Source organism: Rhipicephalus microplus, unplaced genomic scaffold, assembly GCF_043290135.1.
Source record: "Rhipicephalus microplus isolate Deutch F79 unplaced genomic scaffold, USDA_Rmic scaffold_14, whole genome shotgun sequence".
Lineage (NCBI taxonomy): Eukaryota > Metazoa > Arthropoda > Arachnida > Ixodida > Ixodidae > Rhipicephalus > Rhipicephalus microplus.
The window spans coordinates 11428034-11439273 of record NW_027464587.1 but is presented as its reverse complement, the minus strand read 5'-3'; the positions used below and the strand labels follow the sequence as shown (position 1 = coordinate 11439273).

Here is an 11240-nt window from a genome sequence, read left to right as displayed (position 1 = left end):
GGTCCACTTGCCATGATAGTATGCCATACCATCACGACAAGACCAAACAACAAATGTGACTAAGTGGCTACAAGCCATGTCACGCCTCCTTGGTGCCCCATGAAAAAAACTTCAGCGGGAATTCTATCCTATACCTGGCACTACATTAAGCACAACTCACCTTGACATTGAAGCAGAAGCTACAGAGGTGAACCTTCCACACATTCGTGTTGCTCCGCAAGTACAGTACGACAGCTTGCTGCTGATTTCAGCTTTGCTTGATTGCATCGTTGACTCATTTAGAACACTATATACACAAGAAATGTGAATGGGAGAAACATTTTAATTGAAGAGCATGTTAAGAGTATATTTTTCTTGGAGAACTAAACAGCGCAATTGCGGCCACGTACACTAAGTCTTACTTTTGAAAAGAGGTGGTGCAAAGAAAAGGAAGGTATTCTTGCAAAGTGAAAAATTACTGTGTTTTACAAATGACTTTTCGTAACTGTTCGAGTCTCATAATAGATCAAGCAGCATTTGTTTCAGCGAGGCAAAGTGAAAAAGTTATGAGTAAACTTAAGTTTTGGCATGGTGATGGCCATGTGTTTTGGTTTGATAGCTTACACAGAGAAAAGTGGTTGCCTAGTAGAGCAGCACCTGCCCCATCAAGGGCAGCATCAATACAAATCATCAAAATATCAACACATCGATCAATGCGAATAAGTGGCATCCCCAAAAATCCTTTTCTTTCTTCCACAAAAAGCTCATCTTATTCTGTGCAGTTGCAAGATTGTGGGCAACAATAATATAGATTTCGTACATGTGACAAAGAAATGCGAAATAATTGAATGTACCAATAACACCAACAAATCTGTACTGTAGCAACTTGCTTTTATTTATTTTTATTGAACTCATGCTAATATTTCACACAATATTCGCACTTACAGCAGCGAGGGCCCAATAGTCCACATCTTTATAAACCATGCTGACCATAGAAAGTGCTTAACAGTGCTAACGACAGGAAGAGATAGAAGAGACAATAACAGAGCGCTCTGTTCTCGTCTCTTCTATCCCCTCCTGTCGTTTGTGCTGTTAAGCACTTTCTTCGTCTACCATGCAGCACCAACCAGCCCAATCAAGCACTTTGTTAATGCTGAGCGTATTTTTTGCCAGTAGCAGCGATCCGTGGGCTCCTATGCACAAGAATTTTGCTTCGTCCAGAATTCGTGACGTAACTCCACTGCTTGCCACTGCACGTTAATCCAGTGTAGCTACGATCATGGATGGCAACCACACAGTTCCAGGATGAAATAATAATTTCACAATACCAAAGAGTCATCCTTGACAGCACAATAGAGATCTTGAATGAAGAAACAGTGCTGGACGAAGAAGAGATGTGCCGACTAAGAGCCACATTTTACTGTGTTCGCTCGTCATTACATACAGGCAAAAACTAGATCAGCACACATATCGAGGAACAAAGATGCGATCTCACACATTCAAAACATACATAATTTCATTTTTATAAAGCAACAGTGAAGCTTACTCAACATCCTCTGGTTTTCAATAATTCGATTTTATTACAGCAAGATAATGAACATGAGGACAAGAACAAAAAGCTTGATAAAGGCCTTTGCCACAATCCTTTGTGGAAGAAAAAAAGCCCGAAAAGTTTCACAAAGAAGTGAAATTTTCTTTAAGGCACAATAGAGTGCTTTTTGCATGCAGAAAAGTGCAAAATGTTGTGTCACTGTGGCTTTACTATCACTTCATAAAATTATGTATATTTCAAATGTGTGAGTTGATATTGTTACAGGGATATCTTGTTCCTCAATATACTGATGCGCAAATGCAATAAACTATGGTTGTTAGCACCGTGTTTGTGTCATCTCGTCTCTGTCCTGTTCCAGAGCAGTTTTTCCATTCAAAATCTATATGAACCAACCAGCCCCAGTTTAAGACTAACACAGCATGCTACAAACTGCTGCGAGTGCCGAGGCACACAACCCTTTGCTCAATGCCTCATGAGCAGCCTCGGTCGCTTCTGCCTCCCTGATGCGAATTACAAAGTTTTCTAACATGGCAAAATGGTGGTTGCTCATGTCACATCAAAAGAAAACATTGAATGAAAACAATATTGGCCACTAGACTGCATCGGTAACCGTGAAAGGCTAGGTGTTACGTTTCAATAATTCTGGCTTTTTTCAATGCAAGAAAATGAATAATCCTCGTCAGCTTAGGTTTGAAATTAGTGAATTCTCTTTATAGCTTACAATCTTGAGACCCTGTCTGCAAAGGCCCTCCTCTGTATCACAAAGAAGCTGGTGGATGAAAAGCTTTGCTGCGTGCAACATGCTAGAGCCATTGCTTGTGCTTCCAAGGCTGGTAGAAAAGTAAAATGATGGCACCAACTAGCACACAAGGGCCTAGAAAACTTGCCCAGGTTCTTCCATCCAAGCTGGGCACACTGACAAGTCATACACTCCCGAACAAAAAGGGGAAACTCCGTCATCCACACACTGGTTTCACGGTACCAAGCAAAAACTGCTCTCTCTCGCCACTCATGCAGCAACACAGTGAAGAAAGTGGTGCATCGGGAGTGCGGAGCAAAGTTGGCAAGGGTTGCAACAAAAGAGCTACAATTCGTCATCGTCCGGGTTCTCCGAGTCAATGAACTCGACGTGTGTGAATGGAAAGTGTCCGACACGACCTTTAAGTTCGCCTTCCCACTGGCCGTTGATGTTGGTCTTAGTCACCGTGATGATGTCGCCAACCTGCAAGGAAAGCATTAAACTTACAAGCTGGAAATTTCAACCTGCTATCGCCATTTCAGTGGCTAATAAATCTTGATAATTTCTTGAACAACACTTACACACCATACTCCACCTCCCCCATGTCAAAATGATTACACATATAATTTTTCAGACCGAAGCTCAAGTGTGCATCTTCCATCTGGAGCCCCATCAAAAAGATTTCACAAGCGAACTTGAATTTCTCCGAAATGAGGCTGCCAAGTTCACAAAACATCGGACACCTGTGAAGGCAGAATAGGGTTTGGGAGCACTTGCTTCTTACCAGCAGATTGCCGTCCCTCTCTCTCTGATTTGTTTTATTTGAGCTCGCTGAGCCATCCCCCGTGCCCTCTCCACGCATATTTCATCACATCCGCTTCAGTTGAACTACCACGTACCCGAACACTTCAAGCCTCCTTTTTTTTTTATACAAGGAGTAAAAGATTGCAACTTCCTCATGCAATTTTTGCTGCCATTAACCCCTCTATGTTTTCAGAATCAGTCCAGAAACATCCATGTATAGTTTTATTACACAGCACTACTCATGTGAGTCTTTAAGGGAATAAAGTGAAGCGATGAGCTGTTTGGAAGCGAGGATCCACTTAGAAACACACTGCTACTTAAGAGATGGACAAGGAACTGTCAACAAAGCTTTTATTATGCAGGTACAATTATGTAGCTTACCATATTTACTTGCATGATTCTCGAACCCCCTGCATTGTCCCGCAAAAATCACATTTCATTTCCCGCAAATAATTATTGCACCCTTGAAAATTGCAGCAGTGATGTCTTCTGCTTCTTTCAACTATTGATTAATTTTATTTATTTTTATTTATACAATACTGCAGACCTTATCGGGTCTATGCAGGAGAGCAGCACATAAATACATACATTCACAGAAACCACAACGAAATAAGACAAATTTAAAAGACCAAAAGAAAAAAAGAGTAACAATAGCATCAGAACAAAAGTATTAATAGAGAACATAATACGCATGAACGAACATTAGATAATCCTCATACAAGATCGAAGACAGCAATAACACTTTTTAAATACTCAACAACAGTAACAGTAAAACTAAGGAACGAAGGGTTAATCAATGTGACATTGTTGATAACATTGAATAGATATACATTCAATAGAATCTGCATTTATTATTTGCGATACCTCCAGGTTATTCCAATCGTTTATAGTTCGTGGGAAGAATGGAAACTTAAATAGGTTAGTTCTGGTGCTGTATAGCATTAGAGAAAGAGTGTGACGATGCCTTGTTCGACGTGCTGTAAGAGGGGACACATAAGCCAGTTGGTTAAGAGAGAAGCAATTGTTTTGAAATTGGAAAAGAAACTTTCACCGGGGTATTTTCCTTCAAAGCTGTAGAGTATGAATATTGTGATGTATCATTAGGGCTGTGGGAGAATCATGTATTCTATATTCATGCACAGCAGCCCAGTGCTATCAAAGCCTGGATTCAGGCCAAGCCAAAGTGGCCCTGATGAGTTAGTGCTAGTCCACGTAGCGTACATTGCTGCACCCATGTTGTGGTTACGCTAGTTACGCCATGCATCGATGCGGATGCTACATGACCGCCTTCAAGTGTTGGTAGCTGTCAGGTGCCTCCGAGCACCTGAGAGCTACCAACAAGACTCTCTAGCCTTCTGTAGGCCTAAGACTGGATGTCTCGACTCTAAGAACCTTGAGACACTGTTTGCTTATAGCTTTAGTGCCTGAAAATAAATGCCGTTTTGTGCTGAAAGTGTGGTTTTATTGTTTAGGATAGTCCAGCATTCGACAGAACACCGTCTGACGAGGGACATACACTTCTCGGAAATAAACTAACACTCGCCAAAGTTGCCACGAAAAAGAATTTATGACACTTCGTTTCTATGATAATGTCATGAGTTGGAGGGCGTGAGCCACGTACTGGGCGCTGGAATGCTGCATCGTTGAGCAAGACCTTGATGGTGCACATTCGATGCTGCCACGTTCACATGTGGGATTGGTCGGAGGAAGACTTGTGACACATGACCCGAGCTGTTATGGTAAATCACGGAGGATGAGCCATCACTGTGCTGTGGAGCTTTGAACTGCAAAGATCAGGAAGGTCAGCGTCCCTACAGCAACGGAAGCAGTAGAGTCGTCCGGTTTTGAAAAATGTGGGCGTAAGAGGCCCGGAAAATGGCCGTCGATCACGGAAGACTCCAGTGCGGCTGGACTTGCAGTAACCATGCACAGTAGTTCTAGGACTACAGCTCTTCCACTTCGAGCCAAAATGGATGCGGCCCACACAAGTCATCCGAGTGCATCATCAATAAGGCCATGGACGAGTTGGGTTGGACCAAGTGGGCCAAAGATGAATAAGACCGGGAAACCGGCAATGAAGACGAGTGAATCGTCAAGCAGACACACGCCGACGACGATGACGGCGAGACGGTACCAGATAGATATGTGAGGTTTAACGTCCCAAAACCACCATTTGATTATGAGAGACGCCGTAGTGGAGGGCTCCGGAAATTTCGACCACCTGGGATTCTTTAACGTGCACCCAAATCTGGGCGAGACGGTACCATTTCATTGAAGTTCCAAGGGTGGAATCTGGACAGTAAGGAAGTTCTATTGTGGGAGCACATGAGAGTAGCCACCGAGATGCCATTTTGGCTAGAGAGAGAGATTACGACTCCGGACTGAGCTTGATTTGGATGGATATAAGTTCCAGTTTCCTTGTATAGCTGATTATTGTGTATATGTTTCTTCTTATGCATGTGGGAAGTAGTGGCCAGATACTGAACCAGGGAGGCCAATCCTTCTCTGGTGAGGGAGAGCGTTATCGGTGGTGGTCACCGGTGAGGCCGCACCCCAAGCTGAAGTAACTAAAAGAATAAGAATGGGGTGGAGCACATTTGGCAAGCACTTAAAATCATGACAGGTAGATTGCCACTATTTCTCAAAAAGAAAGTATATAACAGCTGCATCTTGTCGATACTTAGCTATGGAGCAGAAACCTGGAGACTTACAAAGAGGGTTCAGCTTAAATTGAGGACGGCACAGCGAGCAATGGAAAGAAAAATGGTAGGTGTAACCTTAAGAGACAAGAAGAGAGCAGTGTGGATTAGGGAACAAACGGGGGTTAAGAATACCATAGTTGAAATCAAGAAGAGGAAATGGACATGGGCCGGGCATGTAGCGCGTAGGCAGGATAACCGCTGGTCTTGTAGAATAACTAACTGGATTCTCAGAAAAAGCAAGCGGGTTAGGGGGAGACAGAAGGTTAGGTGGGCAGATGAGATTAGGAAGTTTGCATGTATAAATTGGCAGCAGGAAGCATAGGTCCGAGTTGACTACCGGAACATGGGAGAGGCTTTTGTCCTGCAGTGGCCGTAGTCAGGCTGATCAAGATGATGATCATGATGTTTCTTCTTAGGGGTAAAGTTCGAGAGTTTGTTCATGTTTTGCCATTATGGATAATATTAAAATGTGTTTGCCGTGTTACCGCCAATTTGAGTCTCTTTTTCAACTCCATCCGTTGCAAGCACGCCCAAGATAAATCATTAGACAAAACTCGCAAGAATATACAGGTGCAATGACGTACAAGTAACACATGCGCTCTTGCACAAGTTAAGAAGCCAGCTGGTTCGTATTAAAACCCATTGGAACGTGAACGCTCTCCGCGAGTGGTCTATAAGGTACCCTGTCAAGACTTCCGCGCATCATACATAAGAAAAAAAGTCGCAGCTTTGTCGCAAAGGCGAAGCAATTAACACTAATAGCAACAAATTGGAAGATCACGCGCAGAATGGCAAGCAGATCGATAAGTGCCCCGCGTTTCTTACGCACAAGTGACTCACGAAACGTACTCACAGGTGCAGATGAACGCGAATAAGTGTCTCAGTTGTTACTTCGCTGTGCCTGAAAAGCGCGCGCTTTTCACAAACGAAGAATGCAATGATTGCAGTAACCTTTGTGTGCCCGGTAACTACAACGAAATCGTTCCAGGTAAAGCCCAAGCCAGCCAAGACGTACAATTCTCCCCTCCTCCCAGCCCGGAGATAATGGCGCGCGAGAGATGAGAGCCGCCCCGGGCTCATTGCGCCATCCTGCTGATAATGCTGAAAACACGGTAGTTTCGCCCCCCCCCCCCCCCCCACCCCGAGATACCCGCCAACAGCAGTAAGTGGTAGATATAAATAACTTGCCGTTCGAACGTCAAAGGAAGTACCTCTCGATAGCTCCGTGGTTAACGCCTCGCATTCACGACGTGGAGGCCCCCCCGTTCGATTCCGCGCGCCGGAGTCTTTTTTCAGGATTTTTTTTTATTTCTTGAGTTTTCATGTATATAGATACGTATACATATACGGCGCATGACATCGACGCCTGCAGTGAAATCCAGCCGAGAGGGTCCATATAGTTGCTATCGCAATAATATAAGTAACTTCAAATGACGCATCAAGCAGCATTAAAATGACGTAGCTAAGGAAGATACCAACTCCAACGCACTAGCTCAACATCACCTTAACACAGGACACAGCATCGATTAAAATTCTGCAACTGCCATCGACACGGAATAGTCACTGTCATCTTGCCTTCTTTTGGAATCATTATTAATCCAGTCACACCCCATACACTTATTCAGACACGTGGGAATCTACCCCGATACTTAGAGAAGATCATTGCGCCATTTACATGTATAAAGGCTTGGCCCAACTTCTTTTGTATATGTGAACCAGAAATCCGTAGGGGTCGTGAACATAATAAGTTCTTTTCCGTTGCAACTTTGACAAGTGCTGGTTTATTTGCAAGTCTTTCCACGAAACAAGTGTGAGGATTATGGGATTAAATACAGGATGAAAAGAAAAGGACAAAGAGGGGTAAGAAACAGGGTAATAGTTGCAAGTGCACGTGCTTCAGATGATAAAAAAACGAATGTGGTGTCCATCATCAAGATTGCTTGAAGAGGCCCGGAAAGATTGTCTGATGAGACACTAACGCACTTCAAGCCTATACACATTATTTTAAAAGTTTCCAAAACATCTCTAGTGCATCAGCTTTTAGAGTTGCACCCTCTCCCCTTTTCGTAGGCTACACATTTGTGCACACGCATTAACGCCGGCAGTAGAAATAAAAAGTAAAAGCTTCGCAGGCAATAAAAGCTTGGCTGACAGAATAAGAGTTTTGCTCACAACCAAAAAGCGCCGACGCTGGAATTTTTATGAAATGATCTCTTTAAAGCGAAATACATTTTGTCAACATGGGTTTTTGGTCTGGTTTGTTCTATGCATCAAAACATTACACAAACAAGGAAGGCGTTTTCTTTTTCCTCTCCTTACATTTAATTTAGAAAAAAATTGGCAGCATATCCACGGAGTGAATGATGGAGAGAGGGGCGAAGCATTTGTCGGTCCATTCGTTCTTGCTTCCGTCCATCCATGCGTCCGTCTGTGTGACCGTCCACGCGTCTATCCGCTCGTCCGTGTGTGCATCTGTTCATGCGTTTGTCCGCTCATCCGCCCTTGCGCCCGTTCATGCGTCCATCCATGCATCTGTCTGTGTGTCCGTTCGTCCATCAATTCAACACTCCAAGTACCACCATCTCGCATATTTTAATCATATATTCCCCATATAGAAGTACCGCCATCCAGGGGACATTTTAAGGACTAAATGAGAGGTGGCATACGCGCACTTTCTTACTGAATGCAGGTACAGCGCAACCTAGAAGTAGTTACTTCGTAACTACGGAAGCGAAAAAAACAAGGACCAAAAAGAGCGCTTACTTTCAACCTTGAAAGTCAGCACTCTTTTCAACTGACTTTCAACTGAAAAAGAGCGCTCTTTTCAACTTCCTTGTTTTTTTCGCTTCCATAGTTACGAAGTAACTACTTCTAGGTTGCGCTGTTCCTGCATTCAGTTATGTCCTACCAACTTGCCCAAGTTTCCACGCTTCGTAACTGCCCTTTCTTACGTCTTGCGCTTCGGGTCTACTTCCCACCTTTAACCACCTCGAGTTCATGGTATATACTAGTTCACTGTATTCATGGCACTGCGGCCCAACGCTCGCTATACCTTTCTAAAACCAAGGAAGTTACGCCCAGCGAGTATAACGTAGCAACCTTGTCCTGTCAGATAGTGCTCAATGTACATGCTAATGGCTACTAATGGGAAATGAGAGACAGGAGAATTCGGCTTTTACTTTCTTACTGCTTGCGCTTCGTATCTACTTCCCACCTTTAACCACCTCGAGTTCACTCATGGTATATACTTTAACCACCTCGAGTTCACTCATGGTATATACTAGTTCATTGTATTCATGGCACTGCGGCTCAACGCTCGCTAAACCTTTCTAAAACTAAGGAGGTTACACCTAGCGAGTATAACGTAGCAACCCTATCTCATCAGATAGTGCTCAATGTACATGTTAATGGCTGCTAATGGGGATCGCAGGGTGCACGTTAAATAATCGCCGAATGCTCCTGTCTCTCAATCCCCATTAGAGCCATTGGCACGCACATTGAGCACTATTTTTTATTGTTCAACAATGCACAGAAGAAATCTCTCACAGGCACCACCTTGTAGGTCAAAATGTTATACTTGTTACATACTACAACAACTATTAGGAACGAACGTGTGCCGCTATAAGGAGCTTCGCCCCTAAAAAGGCATTTGTCCTGACGAGTTACCACTTGCTCTGCTGAGCCTTCTTCGTCCATGTGTGTTAGTGCAAGTGGCATAGCGTAAACGCATACAGACGAGTTAGCGCCTGCCCTTCTGCATAAAAACAATGCTGCATCTCCGACGTGCCATTGCTGACACCTCCTCTAGCCTCTATAGCTATACAATATAACCTCATTACAACAGACCTCCGTAGTGAAGAGCGTCTGTTGTAAGTATGTAAAACCCAAGTACTCTTACAACAGACATTTATGAAAACACTGAATGTGTCTGTTAAAACCGGAGAGAATCACGAGTCGTATCGAATTTATTCTCAATGGGGCACAAAAAAGTTGATTTCGTTAGAAATCGCTCTTCAGTTTCTGTAGCCTTTTTTCTATCTGATTCCAAGATATTTTTACTGAAAACTACGTATAAGTGCTGTAAAAAGTTTTCCGCGCCTGCCGAGGTGACGAAAATAATTGTGGAAGTCACAAAAAAAGGCATTTTTCAAAAATTTATAGCTTCGCGAAGGCAAAACTGCCCCCCCCTCTATTGGGCTTGTCGTAAAGGTATTTTGTGCAGAGCATTCCACGTTCAAAAAGCAGATGTTTAAAATTAATTTCGAGGAGTCCGATTGGCTGCTTCTGCGGCATTGCTCCAGTATGCCTCACTAGTCCGATGCTTGTTCCGGATACGCCCCCGGGATAGCGTCGTCTGCTTCCTGTGCATCGCGAGTTCACACCTGTCTAAAATCGCACTACTTAGTGACATTTTTGTGCTCGTTTTGTGCTCACGGGTCGTTAAGGCAGCTGCAAGCAGAAGCTCAGTCTTCAGATTACAATCGCGCACCATATTCGTTGCACACACAATATTGCACACGCAGATTTCGTTCGAATTGTCACAGCGTTGACTTGTTGGCTGGAATATTCCGCTTATCAGCACTTCGGACCTTGCGATAAAGACCACCGCAGGACACATATCTGTACACTTATGGTTAATGTTAAGGTCTCTTAAGGTTCTTAAGGTCTCTTAAGGTTACTGTTAAACCACGGCGCGTTAAGGTTTGAAGACAGCTTGTGTAAAGGAATGTATTTGTTCATCAGTACATGAATTTCTGATTTGAACAAATTCCACTTTACATCGACCGTGTGGTTATCGAATTTGTGCAAGAAAAGGCTAAGAAATCTGGACAGTTCGTGTTTAATGGTGTCAAAGCTAGCTTTATTGTAATCACAAATCAGCTTAGTGGTGTTAGCCGATTTTGATACTGTAATGTTAGTATCGAACGAAAGAAGCAAATGGTCACTTATTCCAGGTAGGTAAGACACTTTTGACACAAGCTCCGGATTAGTAATTAGAAAAAGATAGAGAGTATTAGCACTATCATTAGTAATTCTTGTAGGTTGAGTTACCAACTGCGACAAGGAAAAAATTGAACAAAGATCAAGAAATTCCTTGCCCTCGGAAGAATAAGCGAGAGATAAAGGAGGGTCATGAGACCAGCATATACTCGGGAAATTGAAATCGCCTGAGAGCAAAATAGGTGCGGATGGGTGTAATGTAGAGACATGGTCAAGTGCATCATGTAGCCCGGATGCAAAGCTAGACGGATAGGAGACGGACATTGCCAGCATATCGCTCAGAGTTCTATTAAATTGTTTTGTCAGGCTGTTATTTTGAGGGTGGTATGCAGTGGTGGTGCGGTGAATGATGTGGCATTACTTTAGATGCGATTCCACGGTTTCGGCAAGAAATACGCGCCCTTGGTCGCTGAGCAGCTCATGTGGCGTGCCAGGACGTAGAACGAGGTGATGTAAAATAAAG

The 11240-nt window shown here is 43.5% G+C and overlaps 1 protein-coding gene across 3 annotated transcripts in view; it reads right to left on the bottom strand.

Annotated features, from left to right (window-relative positions):
- Positions 1 to 302: 302 nt before the first annotated feature.
- The window catches only part of Crk (Crk proto-oncogene, adaptor protein), a 229105-nt gene continuing 218167 nt past the window's right edge, over positions 303 to 11240 (bottom strand). For all 3 annotated transcript variants that reach the window (XM_075882870.1, XM_075882869.1, XM_037432281.2), the window contains one exon: positions 303 to 2753. In XM_075882870.1, coding sequence (XP_075738985.1) covers positions 2616 to 2753 — 138 coding nt within the window. In that variant the 3' untranslated portion in view covers positions 303 to 2615. The remainder of the gene's footprint in view (positions 2754 to 11240) is intronic.